Raw genomic sequence first — 19,486 nt, forward strand, 5'->3', positions numbered from 1 at the left:
GGGGCAGAATATGACAGAATGAGCTCTCAAGGCAGACAGATAACTATAGCACAGGGCCTCTCTGCATTATTTATAAACACCTCATCCTGCTGTTTGGCAAAAAACCCTCAAACAAGCCTGAAAACCTCAACAAGCTCACAAAAATGGGGCTTACTTCTAACTTGGAGGATGGGGAAGTAGCAATAGAATTCTTGCAATAATGTCAGGGAGGAAAAGATGCTGTGTTGGTTTTAAGACTGTCCACAATCCTTTAACACTCCTACTTTTAACAGGTGATTTCAAGCCCTCAAGTGTGGCCTGGAGACCTTGTTCACTAGAAGCAAGAACAGAAAGTGGTAGGATAATGGTGTGAGGCTTCTGAGATGGGGTTGACAAAGGCACTGCAAGGAGGTCTCCTTGCTTTCTCTCTGGGGAAGTCACACATCACCCGGCAAACAGCCAGCATCAGCTTGCCATCCCCAAAGAGGCTCCACCAAAGACATACAGTAACTGTAGCCCAAAGCAGAACTGTAATCTCATGAGAGTCCCTGAGCTAGATTCTTGCAGCTAAGTCGCCACTGGGTTCCCAACTCTCAGAAACAGCATGAAGTTTTACGTCTCTATGTTTTGGGGTAATCTGCAATAGAACAACGGAAGTCTCTAGACATTTGATGAACGGTGTTATTCATCTTTCTTCTCCCACTATCCCTTGGTCTACACAGAAGAATAATTCCTTCTTTTAAAACAGAGTGAGGAAACAACCGACTAAGCTAGGTTTCTGGGTCCCAAAGAGGGAGCCATCATTTTGAGAGTTCTCAAATGAAACATCTGAGCATTAATTCCATCATCACATGTGTGATGGAAGGATCATTGCTCTTGTGACTAATACAAATGACAGTGGTTCCCAACAGGAGTCTGTGATGGGGCGTGGGGGGCTATGAAAGAAGCAGAAGACCCCACACTTGCCTACTCCCTTGGGCACATTACCACCTAGTGTAAGTCAGAGACCCTCTGGGGAGGAAATGAAGCAGGTATTTACTTACTTCATGATGACAATGTAGATAAGATACATCAGCACAAGCACTAAAGACTCCCACCTGCACACAAACCAAGAAGAGAAAGTTACCCAGGGCAGGCAGGGACTCCCCAACAGCCCCCTTGATAGGAACGGCCAGGAGGACAGGGCAGAGCCATTATGGGTATTTATGGGCTGCCTGTGGCTTTCAACCTTCTTTCTCTTCCCTCCCCACCACTCCTTCCTGTCTGTCATTCATTCAACTCAAACAGCTCTGAGCAAGTGACACGCCTTTTTGCATGGCGCTGGATATACATCTGTGCTTATAAATCTGTCCGCAGCTTAAGCATCCACTAAGGTTGTTTAGATATATTGATAGAGGACAAACTAATATTAGAGTTAAATAATGGGGTGACTAAGAGATGGTTAGATACACGGAAGCAATGAATAAGGAGTGGAGGAGAGGAACACAGGTAGAGAAAGACAAAGAGGAATACAAATAGAGATATTGAAAGTGACAGAGGCAGAGAGCAGACCAGACAGATAGGAAGAGGGTTAGAGACAGAGAGGCAAAGAGATACAGAAAAAGATGGGAGATAGAGAAATAGAGAGTACCTGGGCAGAAAAGGTAAGAATGAATGAGTAGAAAAATGGCCAAGAGGCAGGGACAAAAAGCATAATGAAATTCCCTGGAATACACCTTTAATTCTTATAAGATGAGTCCTTCCTCCATTTAAATTATTGTCCAATTAGAAAACATGAAACTTGTTTTCTGGGTTCCCTTGAAGCTATGGAATTAGATTGGCCAACTGTAGGAGTGATTTTGGCTCCGAGAGAAAGTTAGTGGAGAACAGGCTAGGGAGGAAATTCTTGGGTCCAAGGAAGAAATTCCAGGAGCTGTCCCTTCTCCCTTCTCTCTTCGCAAATTCCTTGTCTGGAAATTGTCCTAGAAAAATATTTGCTCAAACACAGAGGATGCAAATGCAAGGGTTTTTGTTGCAGAGGGATATTTATAAAAGCAAAGACAGGGGGAAGTCGGATGGTTACAAAATAACGAACTGGGCACACAGGTTCTAAGTACATCCTGAACGGCATAGCACAACTCCATCACAAGTGATTGTGCGAATGTGTGTCAGTCACAGCGAGTGTTCAGGATGTGATACAAGCAGTAAGGGTGTTCAGACTCCTCACACTGCTCCCACATCTCTCAAGGCCCATCCTGCATGCACTGTGGGCGCCTCCCACTGCCATGGCCAATGTCACTGGTTTATCTTCCACATTCATCTGCTCCTGAAACACCTGCCAAGGACACTGGTGACTGCCACCTCTGCCAACCCAGGGACTGCAGTCTGCCATGCCCTTGGATTTTCCTGCCGCGTCTGAAGATGGTTCTCTTTCTTCCTCCACAGAAACACCCTCTCCTGGTCCCCAAATGGCTTTGCTCCTGCATGTGTTCCTGCCCCCTGGTTTTCTCCTTCTCTATCCTTGTAGCCTTCTTTGCTTCCTAATTCTCATCTTTAGTGATTGCATCTTCTTACTGTTGTACTTCTACTTCTTTTCCTCCTGATCTCTTTCTATAAATGCCAAGCACATAGAAATGACACCCAATATACAAATGAGCCACCCCCTTCCAGCCGTACACTCGTATATCTACTTGTCCGTACAGCCTCTCCATCCGGAAGTCTAAGTGCATGTATGAAAAAAAAAAACCTTTTTATTTGGGAAACAGAGAGAGAGGGAGAAGGGTAGAGGGAGAGAAGGGGAGGGTGGAGAGAGAGAGAGAGAGAGAGAGAGAGAGAGACACTGAGAGAGAGAGAAAGAGAGAGAGAGAGAGAGAGGGAGAGAGACAGTAAGAGAGAGAGGTACTGATTGACAGAAAGGGAAACTCCTATTCACTGGTTCACTTCTTCAGAAGCCCACAGTGGCCAGGGTTGAGCCAGGAGCTGGAAGGACAATCTTCCACATTGATGCAGGGAACTCACCGACTTGAGCTGTAACCCTGCCTCTCAGGGTCTGCGACAGTAGGAAGCTCAAATGGGGAGCTGGAGTCAGAAACCTAGCCCAGGGGTCCAGTGATAGAGGAATGGATTTTTGTAAAGGCAGAGAGAGTTTGAGAGAGAAAAAGGGAGGGAGGGAGGGATTGAGGGAGGGAAGGAGAGAGGGAGGAAGAGGGAGAGAGAGAGAGAGAGAGAGAGAGAGAGAGAGATGTTCCCTATGCACTGGTTCACTCCCCAAATGGCTGAAATGAGCAGATTAGGGCCAGGCTAACTTCAGGAGCTAGGAGTCACTCAGGGTGTCCCACACAGGTGCAGCGCCCCAAGCACTTGGGCCAACCTCCAGCGCTTTCCCATGCGCATGAGCAGCTAACTGGGTCTGAAGTGCAGCAGCAGCCAGGACTCAAATCAGTCCGAGTCTCAGGTGGTAGCACATCACGGGCCCCATGGATGTTTTAACCGACACTTTAACTGCCAGGACAGATGCCACCCCATCCCAGAACAAAACTCCTCACTCCTGGCAGGCATGGATGCTGCTGTCTCCAAGGGCTGCACGACTTTCTGCCCAGTCACACCTGAGGCCTGGACGTCAGCAGGAAGCCCCTCTGCTCCTCGACCCTACCTCCACTGGAGCTTGGAGTTCAGAGACTTCCTGAGCCAATGATTTCTCCCCTCTCTAGCACTAACTGGGACAGTTGTCCACTTGACAAAGCTGGGTGTAGGAAGCTGTGAAAAGGAATATGGAGTGGCTCAACGGTGAGTTGGAAGGCTCAGCTGATGTTGGGAACTGAGGGAACAGAGAAACCTTGGGAGGGGCACATGGAAGCTATGGAATAGCCCTTGCCTGGGACCTGGTCGGGGAGCTGGGGCAGGGCGCCGCAGGCACAAACCTCGAGTGGTCCATCTGCCATACTCAAGATTCCACTCAATATGTTGGACCCAAAACATAAGAAAAGAGGAGGGGAAAGGAGGTACTCACCAGGAGACTTTTTCATCGTAAATGAACTGTGAAGAGAAGAAAAAGAAAAGTTAGATCCACAAGGCAACCCTGCTTGAAGACTGCATGTTGTCCACTCTTGGGGTTGGACATCCCAGGCGCCAGTGAGGAGACGGCCCCTGAACTCTAGCTCAGGTCATGTGAACTGGTGTGGCCAGGAGCAGGTGGTGTTGGCCGACTGGGGTCAGGCACAAGGACAAGCATCCGCCATCTCTGCCCGACACTGGAGTGCCAGGGAATGTGATCACCCTGCTTCTGCAAAGGTGAGTTCACTGAAGCTAGCAGCCTCTGCACATTTCTGGAATGTTCTGAAGGAGCTCAGCAGCAGAGAATTCCACACACAAGACGTGTTGTCACTTGGGGTTTCTGCCCACCTACATCCAATGTGCAGCATGCACCTTTATAATGTTTTTAAAAACTATTATTGATTTGAAAGTCAGAGTTACACACACACACATACACACACACACACACACACACACACACACACACACGAGTTACACAGAGTTCACTCCCCAGATGGTTACAAAGGCCAGGGTGGAGCCAGGCCAAAGCCAGGAGCAGGGAGTTTCTTCAGGTGGCAGGGATTTAATCACCCAGGCCATCTTCTGCTGCTTTATTCCCCAGGCACATTAGCAGGGAGCTGCATCTGAAGTGGAGCAGCTGTGACTCAAACAGATGTCCCTATCAGATGCCTGGACTGCAGGTGTTGGCTGGGCATGACCGGCTGCTGCCACCCTGGGCCTCAGGCCTGCCCTCTTACTAAGGTAGAAGACAGCGAGGGTCAGGAGCAGTGAGAGGCTCCAGGCGCCCCGGTGCCATTTCCCTCCTCATGAGTTGGGACTGAGAGAACACACACAGCAGAGGAAGAGCAGAGAGAACATGTACTTTATTCACTCTGTCATCTGCAGAGCACCTGAAAGAACTGATTGTTTACGGCAAAGAAAGCGATGCCACTTTGACACGCCCAGGGAAACTGAGTCACAGAGAACGGAAACTATTTGTGTTTTTGGAGGGTTGCTCCATTTGTTGTGGAACTGGTGCTAAAACTGAGCCCCAGTTCTTGATTTTGTAGACAGAGAATGGGAGAACTTTCCTATCCACCTGGTTCATTTCCCCCTTGCGTGCGATGCCCGGGACGAGGAAGCAGCGACCAAGGAGGCCATCCAGTGTGGGAAGCCAAGGAACCCAGTGACTTGCGCCATCACTGCTGCCTGCCAGGGTCTGCAGGAGCAGGAAGCTGAGGCAGGAGTCAGAGGCAGGAACCAGACACAGGTACCCTGCAGCATGGGATGTGGGGGTCTTCATTGCCAGGGCAAGGCCCGGGCCACCTTCGGTGCACTTTGTATGGCAGAGATGGCATGTTGTTGCAGCCAGAAGGGCACAGTTCCCTTTACTCCAGGAGACCACTCAGGAGATGCTACTCTGTGCCCTGGCATTGGCTCCGTGACCTCTCAGCAAGGGTGGGGACCAGTGGAGATGCACAGCACAGCTTGGGCATCAGGTGCCACACTAGAGGTGGTCCATGCACCCACCACTGGAGTATGGGTCACAGGACATGTGAGACTGTCTCCAGGTATCCCGCATGTTCAAAGTCAAGGGCGAGTGGAGGAACCGTGTTGCTTGGTAAATCTGCCCTAGGACATCACTGAAAATAGATCATGGCTTCTCTGTTTCCCTGACACTCACCTTCACGGTCACATTCAACAAGCTGCCATCGGATGAGGCTGGTGAACCAGGCTGGGAGGAGAAGTGAAGGAAGCCAAGGAAAAGAATCCCGTGATCCAGCTGGCAAGCTGTTTTGCATAATCACTCATTTTAAAATTTTTATCACAAAATCCTGGAGCAGACCGCCATGTTTTGAGTTGGGAAGCATTTCCTATTAATTGAAGTTCATTCAAGTGTGAGTCCTAGTATGGGCTGGAACAATCAATCCACAGCCACTTATGAGTACACATGCTCCTGGGGCCTTCCAGTAGTTTATTAGGCCAGGCCAATTGAATTTGCCTCTATCAGGGAACGCTGCAATACAACATGGATATTGTACGAGAGCAGCTTTTGTTCTGTGCTGTGTCTCCTCTGAAGGGGACACAGGGCCTGTCGGGGCCCTCAGGAGTTCTCTCACCTGGGAAGAAAGTTCTCGTCCATGTACTTTCTAGGAACGAATTCTGGGACGAATCCAACTTCCACTCTTGAGTCTTTCAACAGACACAGCAAAGAAAAGCAAGAGAACTGGCTCAATTGCACGAAAGACTCCAAATCCAGGACGCAGTTGACTTGGAACGCCGTTTAGCTGGAGAAATCATGGGGACTCTTGGATGAGGCTGGATAGGACAGGCTCCTGGGGACAGAGCAGCCCGAGCGTGATGTCATCAGAGGTTGGGGCAGCTGGGACAGGCAGGTAACTCTGCTTTGAGTCCTCATAGATGGCAGAGGGCTGGGAATGGCTACACTCTGGAGGCACCTTCTGGTCTTTTTGCCTGGCCGACTATGGAGGTTGAGGAAGAGGAGGAAGCGAGGAAAGGGGCAGGAAGAGGCCCCCTCAAAGCCAGGCCCCTTAGTTTTTCAGGTCTCACGAGTAGAAGTAGTTTGGTTTCTCCTCCTCAGAGGACAGTGCTGAAGAAATGAAAGGATCAGGACTGAACCACGGCTTAGGTGAAGCGCTGGCACCAGGAGATCATGTGCAAACAGGGTTCACCTTGAGTGGGCACGTGGGTACAGTGAGTATATGAACTCCAAGAACTGGTTGGAGTAACTTGGAGGACAAGCAGTTGGGTGACCCTTCAGAAGACTGAGCAAATGAGGAGGCCGGTACAGAAGCGGGGCATTCCTTGTGGAGGGCTGCATGGTGGATGGTCCCTGGGAGCATCAGGGCCACCTTGTCCAAAATATTTAGTGGCAGGCCTGGCCGTTGCTTTCCCTTGAGGCATGGGTTGGTAATTCCTTACAAACTGGATTTGCTCTGAGTCCCAAGACAGGTGTTTCACATCTCTCTGTATTTTTATCCTTCAGCAGTGAGTCAAAAACAACATTCACCACCCCTTTCAGTGTAAATAAAATTTGAAATTGGTGCTCAACCTAGCAACTACACTCCCAGTTTCACAAAGCTGCCACAAGGTGGCGCTCACTGTCCAGCCCTCTGTCCAAGTCACCTGCAAGGTGAAGTGCAGGAGCCCTTAGTTTTCACAGCTCCATCAGGTCTCCTGGGACACCCCTCGAGCAGATGACTCCTACTGAAGGCCCGTTCAGCCCTCCCACATCTTCTGTGGTGTTTCCCTGGGCAGTGCCTGCCTGGGACACTTCAGAGGACTCAGAGATGATGGTGATGTTGACCCTTGTGGCCTCCAGGAGTGAACTGTCCCTAGGTGGATTTTGAAAACAGGTCTTGTGCAGGCAAGCTCCTCGTTTTGTGCTCTGCTGACTGTGTTTGGGGCCTGGCACTGGGGCCAGCTCAGGGACCACCTGTGGAAGGTGCTAAGAGTGACAACTGGGCCCCACTCTCCAGGGTTGGCCAGGCGCCTGCCATGGGACCCATGGGACCCATGTGTCAAGTCAACCACACCTGTGTGTGGTTCCCCGCCCTGTGGCAGCCAAGTATCATGCAGTTGGGTGAAGCATGAGCAAACAGGAAGGCATGGACAAAGCTCTCATTTCCTGCAGGCTTTGGGCGACTGCTGGGTGCCATGGAAACCAGCTTGTCAGTCATGCTGTCTGTGCTGGAGTCCTCCCAGGCCACGCGGCTTACAGCAGACAGGTGAATCCTCCATGTCGGAGCTTCCCAGGCACCTGCCTGCTCACGACCAGGCTGCTCTGGGACAGTGGGGAGGAGGGGCTGTGAGCAAGCAGGTGGCCACGTCCATCCCAAGGATGCTTTCTCCACACAGTGGCCATGAGACTGGCAGCGGCTGCACTGAAACGGACATTTCCTAGCTGTCTGTATCCGCGCCCCTCTGTGGACTCCACTCAGCATTGTGGGGACTCCCTCAGCTGACTGACAATGGGAACCCCTGGGTGTCCTGCTCAGGGAGCAGGTGACTTCTGTGAGGCTGTGCCCACTTCAGCTGTGGGGAGCAGTTCAGTGGCGTTCTGTCAGTTGCACTGATGTGATTTTTCTGTAGGGTTGACTGCATGCATTTCTGTGTCAGGATGCCTAGCAGGTCAGCCACATGGTGTCAGTGGCTGCAGGGGGATCCAAGCTAGAGATGACCTGGAGAGGCAGGGGCTGAGCAGAGGTGGGCATGCCCTCTGGACGCGTACTCTCTGAAAGGTTTCTTTGAGATAGAGAGAGAGAGATCTTTCATCTCTTGGTTTACGCCCCAAATGCCTGCAACAGATAATTGCTGGGCGAGGCTAAAGGCAGAAGCCAGGGACTCCATCTAAATACCCTACATGGAGCAGACAGGAACCCAAGTACTGTGGCTTTTATTCACTGCCTCCCAAGTGCGTTAGCAAGCAGCTGGACTGCACTTGGGAAGTAGCATGGACTTAAACCAGGCAGCCTGCTGTGTGATGCACAAATATCAAGCTGAGCTTAAACCACTGCACCCCAAGGCCTGTCCCTCCTCTAAGTCAAGTCGGGCTGTGGGGAAACAATGGAAAGGATGAACTTAGGAAGAAGCAGATGAGGATTGGTGAACTACAGCCCCCTGCTGGACAGGACAAAAAAACACTTAGCCATCGTTCAACCATCTCAGTAACAGTTCCAAGTTGGATTTCTTGGCAAAGACAATAAGCTGCTGTGTGCCTGCCCACCCGAGCCACTGTCCTGCTCAGCGAGAAGCACCAAGACCACCTCAATGCCCTGGCTCTCGAGCTTCATCTCCTGCTGTGAGGGTGAGGTTACAGTGATGTCTGTATGATCACAGTGCATGGGCTAAGGACTTGGAGGGTCGGTCACAGTCACAGCCAGTGAGACTCTTCTTGGTGATCACTGTCACACTCACTTGGCCGGAGGAGAACTGAAACAGAATGCGGACGGACCTGAGGGGCAAGGTCAAGATCTCCAACCTGCAGTGAGATGGAGTCAACTGACAATGAAGAAGAAGTCCATCAGCTGAGGAAGGGCGATGAACCCCGGCAGGAGCGTGTGCAGGCCGGCCAGCAGGTGGAAGACAGCCACCACCGTGACCTCGGAGATACCCTCTCTCCCATCGGAAGGCAAGATGAGAGGATTTCTGGAGTGATGACTTGATTCTCTTTAAAAAGTCACTTTGACTGAATGGATTACTCTTCAAAGAGCCAGGGCTAGGCCAGGTAGAAGCCAGGAACCTATAACTCAAGCAAGGGTGGCAGGGGCCCAAGGATCTGAACTACTGCTGCTGCTGCCTCTCAAGCTGTGCATTTGCAGGCAGATGGATTTGGAAGTGCAGGGGCATTGCAATCCAGGCATTGTGAAAACAGAACTTGTCTTGAAGAATGAATTCTAGAAGGGAGAAGCTGAAAACAACACCACAGAAGGGGTGACACCAGTATACCCATCCAGCAGGGCTGTCCTGGTGGGATTCAAGATGGTTTTAAGAGTGCAGGAGGCAGACGCGACTGGAGGCAAATTCTGAGTTCTGGAACGGGGCACTCTGTGTCTGTGACATTAGACACCTGCTTTACTGACACTGGCTCTGCTGGGGCCAAAGCTTTGCAGGCCACTGGCTTTGGGCACGTCATACTCAGGAGCCTCCATTTTGCTATTTGTAGTTGGGGACACAGATAACACAGAAGCCTGAGTAGGAACCTAAGAAGTCTTTTTCATGTTAAAAATGAAGTGCCTGGGGCCCAGTGTGATGGCGCAATGGCTAAACCCTCACCTTGCAAGTACCAGGATCCCACATGGGCTCCAGCTTGTGTCCTGGCTGCTCCACTTCCCATCCAGCTCCCTGCTTGTGGCCTGGGAAAGCAGTGTAGGATGGCCCAAAGCCTTGAAACCCTGCACCTAGATGAAGCTCCTGCCTCCTGACTTCAGACTGGCTCAACTGTGATCATTGCAGACATCTGGGGAGTGAACCAGTAGATGGAACATCTCTCTCTTTGTAAAATCTGCCTTTCAAATAAAAAAAAAAACTTGTAAAAATACATGCATATTAATTTAAAATAATTAATTAATTGGGCTTAGTCAACATGCCCAGACTCCCCGGTGGTTGGCGGCTGCCATGCTGGATGGCCCACTCCTATGGCTGCCTGCTTCCCTCCCTGAAGGCGTTCGAAGCCCTTCTGTTGGAAGCCCTCAGTGAGCTCAGCTGCTTCTCTTCATGGCCATGGGCTCCCTCTGCCTGGGGTACATCATCATGAGCCTCCAAGAGAAGAAAGAGCGAAAGATCAGGTCAGCAGAACTCCACTGCCCGTGCTTGGGTTGCCCAAGGCCTGATACAGCCAAAGGGGCCAATGGCTGACCAGGCCTATCCACAGGGAGGCTGTTCCTGCTCTAGCCTGGGTCAGGAAGCACCTGTTCCACAGGCCTCTCCCCTCCCATGGATGCTCATGGGCCCTGTTCTTAAGCAGAGATGAAGGGTGAGAATCAGGTGTTTTTCTCAGGGCAGCTGAGAGACAATGGAATGGATTTGTATTTATATAAATTCCATGATTGTGCAAACTGCAGTAACATTTCAATTCAAGGACCTGCCAGCCTGCCTGAGAGGCCCATGCTAGTGCTCACAGGGGCAGTCAAGCAGCTGTGGGAGAATCTGTGTTGGTCAAACGTTCCAAGGGGTCTGCATGGTGGACACACCCAGGGAAGCACTTCCAGGCATTGAGACACTGCCAGGACTTTCAAAAGGGGACCTGTTTCCAGCACAGAGAGAGAGACAGACTTGGGGCTACTAGATGAGCCTGCTGGATACTGTCCGATGTCCACAAGCTTACCAGGGGATGCTTGCCTAGGAAGCGGCAGGAGGCACAGTCCCAATGCTTCCCGACTTTATCACTGCTGAGGACAACGTGCTGGTCTCCTCTGCTTTGGGGAACAGCAGGGAGCCACATTCAGGTGCAGAGCTCATCCTGTAGTGAACAGACATGTCCTGCAGCCTAGACTCCGCTCTGCTGGCTTCACTGGGAGCGAGTGCTCGAGTTTCTGGCCAGGCCCCACAGGCATTTACTCACATTTCTGCAGTTTTGGTTTCTAAGTGGAGATGACCCTGTGAGCTTTCTCCTGGGTCTGGGCCTGGGCCCCTGACTCAGCTTGTCAGGAGAAGTTGCCTTGCCTGCTTTTTTTTCTTTTAACTTTTATAAACTTAAAAAGAAATAAAAGATTTATTTATTTATATTTGAAAGGCAGGTTTTACAGAGAGAGGAGAGACATGGGTCAGAAGTAGAACAGTTGGGATTAGAAACGGTGCCCAATGGGATACTGGCACTATAGGTGGAAGATGACCTTGTTATATCACCATCCCAGCCCTTCTTTTTTTAAAGATTTATTTATTTTTATTGGAAAATCAGATTTACAGAGAGGCGGAGAGACAGAAAGAAAGATCTTCCGTCTGATGATTCACTCCCCAAGTGGCTGCAATGGGAGCCAGGAGCTTTTTCCGGCTCTCCCACATGGTTGCAGGGTCCCAAGGCTTTTGGGCCGTCCTTGACTGCTTTCCCAGGCCACAAGCAGGGAGCTGGATGGGAAGTGGAGCTGCCAGGATTAGAACCAGTGCCCATATGAGATCCTGGCGCATACAAGGCAAGTGATAGAGAAAGAAACAAAGAGGAAGAAGCCAGAACGAGAAGCAGGAAGGAAAGGAGGAGGAGAAGGAGATTGGCTGATTCCTTCCCCAGCCCTGGCTCCAGCCAAGAGTCTGGAACTTCCACGGCGTTACCAGGGGCCCGGGCACGTTGGCCACCTTCTCCCGCTTCCCAGGTGCATTAGTAGGGAGCTGGATTGGAAGTGGAGCAGCCGGGATCCATAGAGGCTGGCATCACAGCTGGTGGCTTAACCCACTGTGGCACAATACTGACCTCAGCCTTGACCGCTCACAGGACCTCCAGGCCCCAGCTTGTCCCAGCTTCTCATTGTGAGGCCATGGAGCCTCTTGCCAAGGCTGCATACAGAAATGCATGTGGTCTCAGCATCTTGCCCCGTGGGTGAATGAGCTCTTTATTATACAATCCCAGGGGGCTGGCAGTTCCACCCGCTGAGCATTTCTGAGCTATATAATAGGGGCGAGCATAAAAAAATACCTAATAGTTAGAGAAATTGCTTGAAGGAGGTTGGTAGTGAGTTTGTGGGTAGAAGGAAGGACTTTTAAATAAAGGAATTTTAAGCACCATGGCAGAATCCCACAGAGAAGCTTAGATTATGCAAGCAAAGCCGGAAGAGAAATGACTGTGTGACCAAGATGATTAAGAGAAAAAGGAGGAAAAGACGCAAGTGTGTGAGCTGCAGCCAGCAGCTGGGGCTGGGGCACAGTGTTGGGGTATCCGAGGGGGCTGCTGCTTGGCTAAGAGCTGTGCTTCTTGGTCACAGAGAGCGGCTCTTTATGCCTACTTTTAGTCTCTTGTAAAAGTGAACCCAAGGATTGGGACACTGTTTCACAAGGTCCACTAATCCACTGTAACTCTACATCAGAAACCCAAACAGGGCTGGCACTTGTGGCTGCAGTTAGTGAAGGCTTCATTTGTGCTGGTATCATCCCATTTGGGTGCTGGTTCGAGTCCCAGCTGCTCCACTTCTGACCCAGTACCCTGCCAATGTACCTGGCAAAGCAGTGGAGGATGGCCAAATTACCTGGGCCCCTGCACCTATATAGATGAGCTGGAATAAACTCCTGACTTTTGACTGGTCCAGCTCTGACCATTGTGGCATTTGGGGGATGGACCAGTGGATGGAATCTCTCTCTCTATTTCTCTTTCCTTCTCTCTCTGTAACTCTACCTTTCCAATTAAAATACATACATACACACACACACACACACACACACACACACATTTTAAAGGAACCCAGACAAACCCAGCAACATATACTGCCATGAGTGTCTTCTCAGGGACACTCAGAAATGGACTCCAGAGCTATCACGGCTATACAGTGGAGGAACATCCCAAGGGGATGCTTTGCAGCCATACTGTCTGGTGTGATGCTGCTGGGAGCAGAGCCACCTGTTGGTGGTAGGAGTGGGTGGGGGGAGGTGCTGGTGAAAATGGAGCTTGCTGGGCCCTGAGCCTGTGGATGACCATCTCTGGACCTGCATTTGAGGCAAACACGCCGGGAGTAAGCAACATCCAGTGGAGTACGGAGGGGCCTCAGTCAAAGAAAGAAGATCTCAGACTTTACCCTGTAGACTTAGATATTGCCTTTTCCATCTCTTATCACAAAACTCTTGCCCTGACAACTGGTCTGCGAACACACAGCTGAGAGGAACGGCAGAGAGCCATTTGCTCTCACAGTTGGCTTCTGCCTGGAGAAAAACCAGAGCTGCTGGGGGACAGCAGGCTGAGCCCATCCAGCTCTGCAACTGACACACCACACCCCAAGGTAGATGGTTCTCGTGCCCGAAGCCCTGGTTCCACTGAGTGTGTCACCTGTAAAATCTCTCTTTGTACATCATTAACAACTATTATGTTCTTTTTATCTTGAATATGACCAGATACACTAGGCAGAAGACAGTCACTTCACACATAGTGCAGGAGGTGTCCATGCTGAAAACAGGGAATGCCCCTGACACAACACGGCTGGAGGGAATGGGTATCACTGAGTGCCCTCTTGGGAGAGCTTGCTCTGTCCCTTCCACTGCATTGCCTTGCCTTCATGCATACAAGTCATCTCTTTCCAGAAGGCAGCAGAGTAGACGGCTGTGTTTATCTGTCCCATCCTGACTCCCAATTCTTGAACAAAATCACATGAAAACAATAAGGGCAGGGGAACAGGGCTCTCACAACCAGCTGGGCTTCACAGGCTGGCCACATGGCAAAGATGAGACAGAGTTCTAGGAGTCTGGGAGAGAGATGTGTTTTAGGTGTCTAATTCTTTCCCCAGGTAATGGCCAAGAACATGAACCTGGACTTCATGTGGGGCTTCGTGTCTCCTGACCAAGAGCTGACAAACTCAAACGCATCTTCAGTTTCAGCATCAACACCCCCGAACCCTTGTGTCCACCTTTGGGATGGGTGGGTCCAGCCTTCCCAGTTGCTAATGAAAGGATAGTGGTACACCAGTTCCCTTCCTGTTTTAACTTGGAAGCTCTGAAGTGAAGATCAAGGCCACATTGAGCTCCTGAAAGAGACTGGAGTAGTCTGTAAATCAAGGATTGCCCACCTTAGGGAGGGTTTCATGTCAAGCATCATACTGACCTTTTTGGCCTAGAGAGCTACAAAAGCATCCAGGGAAGAGCTTTGTAGGACAGGACAGGTGAATAGACCCCGCAGGGAGCTCTCGTCCTGGTGTGCAGATAAGGAAATCAAGACCGGGTCTGGAATGGTAGCCTAGCAGTTAAAGTCCCTGCCTTGCAGGTGCTGGGACCCCATATAGGCACTGGTTCTAATCCCAGCAGCCCTGCTTCCCATCCAGATCCCTGACTGGGGCCTGGGAAAGTAGTCGAGAACGGCCCAAAGCCTTGGGACCCTGTCCCCGCATGGGAGACACGGAAGAAGCTCCTGGCTCCTGACTTTGGATCAGCTCAGCTCTGGCCATTGAGGTCACTTGGGGAGTGAATCATCAAATGGAAGATCTTTCTGTCTGTATATCTGACTAAAAAAAGAAAATTAAATCTTAAAAAAGAAAATCAAGACCCAGAGAGATCCATTTCTCCCAGGCCATTTGGGCCGGCCATGAAGAGCTGGCTCACATTACTGTGAGGGCTGACAGAGTCCCATGACCTGTAACAGCCGCTGGCAGAATTTCCAGCCAAGGCCAAAGGAATGAGAACCAGGAAGCCAAAGGTTCCAGGTCAAGGATATGCTCAAAGTCCCAAGGACTGGAGGCCCTCGTGGGTGAGGGCAGGGGAAGATGGATAGCCCAGCACACATAGGGAGGGCAAATCCACCATTCTCAGCCTTTCTGTGAGATCCTTCCACGGGCTGGGTGATGACCACCCACATCGGTGACAGCAACTGCACACAGTAAAATGCTGATGTCTTGTGGAAACACCCTTCAGCCACACCTAGAAGAAGTGGCAATTTACCTGCCACCAGGCATCCCTTCACCTAAGGGAGCTGATGCGTGACATTTACCATCCAGGGGTGTTGGGGGTAGGAGGGGGGAGGGACAATGTCAACAGTCAGATCTCCCAACCCTGTCTATATGTTCTTTCACTTGTCACCTGCTCCTCCCAGATGGCTCAGCCTGGCAAGCTAAAGAGGCGAGGCTTTTCCCATGGCTGACCCAGTGCTGCTCATCACAGTACATGAGGGGAGACATTCTTGGTGGAAACCCGGATGGCTGTGAATAGAGAGCGACTGGGCGGAAGGGAAGGGAAATGGGTGGCAGCTTCCCACTAGCACTGGCAAGAGCCTTTTGAAGTGAGCTTTACAGAGAAGAAACCCGCTGGGAAGATTGTGATCAGATGGAAACTCATAGCATCATTAGGCTGAGTGAGTAGCATCCGAGTTGGGAGGCAGGGTTGACTTAATACCATGTCTAGGCAGAGTGGCTGGGATAGGTATGGGAGCTTTCAGTGCCAGGGTACACATGGAAAGATGAGTTGGAAACAAGTTGGGCCTGGGACACAGAGATGTCCTTGACAGCGTTTTTATCTGTAACTGGACTTGAGGAAGATGATACCAGTAAGAACTCAAACAGGTGCTGAGGGACCAAGGAAGGGTCTTGGGATCTTACAGGTAATAAGGGGACAAGCTAGCTCCAAAGCTGGGACGAGCTAGTTCCCAAGCTGAGGACAGGTGAAGGGAGCCTCAGACAGCCCCGGAGAAAGAACAACCACAAGAAATGCTCAGGGACCCAGACAACCCAAGGCCAGACTCCCGTGCTGAGCACCTGATGATCAGCTGGGGGGTGTCTGGGAGATCTGAGAAAGGAAGTTGCATCACACACAGATCTGCACGCTCTTGTTGATGCCCAGCACTGTTCTGGAGCAAACTCCACGCAGAGGAGCCCAGTGTCGGGAGGCATAGTGAGGGGGGCATAGAAGGAAACAGCAACTTACCACAATGAGTGCGACCACGGACAGCGTGTAGTAGATGGAGTCCCTCAGCAGGCACCAGGAGGACAGAGCAACCACCTGGAGGGCAGGGAGACACAGAAAGTCAGTCAACACACCAACGAGATGGCACAGATCCTGCTAGGCACTAGCCTAGGCAAAACTAGGACTCACACCTCCTGTCCAGGGTTGAGTCAATGTGCCAATTGCTAGAAATATATGGAACCTCTCAGGTGTACAGGTCTCCTTCTGTGTGTCAGATACTGACATGGGATTGAAGCTGAAACTATCTGGTTACTGGGGAAGGCCTTGTGGTGGAAGGCAGCCAGGGAGCAAGGGAGCCGGAAACACTGCCTACTGACTGTGACTTGGGTCTAACTTTAGCCAACAGAACAGAGAAAGCCAGCGATCCCAAGCTGCCAGAAGATGAGGGACCGCTCGGTGCAATCACCTGTTGGAGGCATCTCCTGTCTCCCAGGAATGGGCTTGATGTCAAAGACAGGAGGAACACATGCAACCTTGTGTTTTGCTTGGTGACACCAATATCTGTTGTAGCCAGAACTCCTGTGGGGTGATGAGCAGCCAACAGAGCAGTTGCTGCCCATCAGAGGGGTGGCCATGCCCCTGGACTGCTTCCCCCGGGGCTCTATGACATGCCTAGCCTCCTTGGCATTGACCTTCGTGTAATCAGATTGTTTAATCAGATGGATTTGTATACTGACGTGGCATTCACAGTTCGGAGAAGGGGCCCTGCTGGAGGTGAAGGAAGCTGTGGCCTGCAGGAGAAGGACACTGGGAGTGGACAGAGGAGAGGGTATGGGGATAGGGAGGGAGCATGCCAGGGTGTGAGCTCTCTCCTGGAGTGAGTGTATTTCCTCCTGTGGGCACTTAGTATGATTGCTCTGTTGTTTTGGCAGGGTCATCACACCAGGTGAGTATCAGCCACCTCAAGGCCACCTACATGCTCAGCTGAGTAAGTGAAGGACATAGCCAGTGTAGCACCCTGAGCAGGGTGGTGACAGGCACAGGTTACCCCAGGGCCAGGGAACATGGCCCTGCTCTGGGCCTCTTTGCTCCCGCCTGCTGTGCCATCGATAAAGAAAGATCAAGTCAGAGAAGGCTTTGTGGATTCAAATAACTTGAAAGCCATGACTTAAATAGAACCATAAATGAATAATGAGGCCAGTCTGCTTGCATTAACACATTCTTCTCCTTGTTCCAGGCACACTGCTGCTGATTTTGCCTTATTAGGTTTTGTGTTTGCAGAGCTAAGTTACAGATTTGTCAGGCCACAAAATTCACTCTAGAGCAAACATAAAACTTTCTGTATCCTTTATCATTGTATCCCTGTACTGTGAATTCTTACAACCTGTGACCAGCATTCATCACCCATGGGTAAGATTGGCCTGGACCCAACTGTTCCTCTTCCAGCAGTTGTGACTATGCATTCAATTTTTTATAATCTGGAAGATGAACTTAAAAACAGGTGGCACATATTAATTCTGAATTTTTCCTCCAATCACTTAATTGCTGTAAAATGAACGCATGCCTTTTTCCTTCCTCTTTGCAGACAGCTCCACTACTGTCCATTCTCACCTCTAAACAAGAGACTCAACACTGGAAGAAAAGACATTCCAGACACAGAGAAAGCCTAGGGGATAAAATAATCAAATAAGTAATTTGAGAACAATTCCCAGATGTTCGGGACTTTGAACCTTTCAGAGACGAAGGGCTCTCTGAGTCTCTAACACAAGTCACACAGACATGCCCTTACAGACATCCAAAATACTGGCACGAAGAGAAAGTCCTTAAAAACACCTGAGGGACACAAGAGTTTTTTGTACAGAGGCTGAAAACCACAACAACACACACTTATTTCTCAAAAAAGACACTGGGAGCTAAAAGAGGCAATGCTTTCAAAACCAGAGAGGAAAGTAATTTGAACCTGGAGTTCTCTGTCCAAACAAGTTATTAAGCAAAAGTGAAAAAAAAAACGATAAAATTAAAAGTTTAGTCTAAATAACTTTACCTACTGTTGGGGCTTTTCTGAAAATTGTTGCAGTATTAGGCAGCAAGTTCAGGGTCACGGGCTTCAGCTTCTTTGTCGTTACACCTTCCCCACCCACATAATCCTTTCTGCCCACCGGTGATGCTCACCTGTGATGAACCTGGAAGGGGGTGGGATTGCACTGCTTTGTACCACTCCCCTCACAAGCCCCCGTAAAGGCCCATGATAGGGAGAAGCTTGCTCTCTTGGTTGCATGCTTCTAACACTCTGACTGCTTCCCGTGGACAGACTCTGTGGACAGGTAGTCCCTGAGCATGGTCCCTGTATGTCTGTATTTCTCACCCTCTGTTCACTGCTTGTGTGGGACAGTAAAGATGCAAATGCTAAAATGCATTGTATTTCTAATTTGTGTAGTTTGTTCAAGAGTTCTAGGAGAGGTGGACCTAGCAGTAATGGAATGTGGACAGAGAAGGCAGGAAAAGGTGAATGTTTACAGTTTTGTAAGTGTGCCCAGGTTGTTTGCTGCATGTCTCTTAGGATAACTTATATTGCTGGGGAAGCTAGGACATAGGTCTTCAGTGTAATGGATGGACTTCATGATAATGACCATTTGCTCCTCTCGGGGTTTCTATTCAGACTGGATTGCCATATGGATTTGTCATTTGCTAGTTTCTAGTGGACTCTGTTATCATCAACCTTGGTTAATAAAGACTCCTTAATACAGTCTGGTCTTGTCTGGCATGATCTCTCCTGTACCCCACAACAAAATCTACCTGCGGATAGATGTCATCAAGACAAGGGAGCAAAGCATCTGTTCCATAAGATTATGTTGCAATAAACCACAATGCCTGCAACTGGAACCAAAAATAGCAATTGAAGGAGACTGCCAGAATGATGGTGAAGGGAGATTCTAGAAAGAAGGTGACAAAGATATTCTAAAATGAAACATTGATAGTGGGTTTAGAATGGAGCAGGTTGGAGGCCTTTAGAAGAAATGTTTGCAAAAGGAGAAAATTAATGGAGTATCTGAAAGTTTTAAACACACAGGAGGTATGAGAATATTATTTACAAAACTAACCAAACCACACAGAAAGACATGTGTAAACCACAGAGAAAACAGATGAATAAGTGTGTATTAATGGCTTAGCTGTGAAGAGAGGCCACATAATCTAAACTAAGCGTTGTCTAGCCAGACTTGCGACTATCCGGCAAAGATGGGGCCCTGCAGTAGGCAGGAGTGACTGGCAGAGACCTAAACATCCTTGTCTGCACCTTGAGGGCAGTGGAGAACACTTGCCACTGAAAGACCAAGCAGTTCCCATCCAAGAAAATGTTTATTATTATGTTTGAAATAGGTTTATACATTTGAAAGACATAATCACAGACAGGGAGAGAGAGCAAACTCCCATCTCAAGCTCCATCTGGGTCTTC

General features: G+C 49.9%; 1 protein-coding gene across 1 annotated transcript in view; it reads right to left on the reverse strand.

The window, feature by feature from the left end:
* Positions 1–19,486, reverse strand: part of SLC24A3 (solute carrier family 24 member 3) — a 445,716-nt gene that overhangs the window by 33,981 nt on the left and 392,249 nt on the right. Inside the window, exons 7-9 of the mRNA XM_004585641.3 lie at positions 16,054–16,128; positions 3,968–3,993; positions 1,023–1,076 (exon numbers count right to left, since the gene is read on the reverse strand). Coding sequence (XP_004585698.3) covers positions 1,023–1,076; positions 3,968–3,993; positions 16,054–16,128 — 155 coding nt within the window. The remainder of the gene's footprint in view (positions 1–1,022; positions 1,077–3,967; positions 3,994–16,053; positions 16,129–19,486) is intronic.

This window comes from Ochotona princeps, chromosome 22, assembly GCF_030435755.1.
Source record: "Ochotona princeps isolate mOchPri1 chromosome 22, mOchPri1.hap1, whole genome shotgun sequence".
Lineage (NCBI taxonomy): Eukaryota > Metazoa > Chordata > Mammalia > Lagomorpha > Ochotonidae > Ochotona > Ochotona princeps.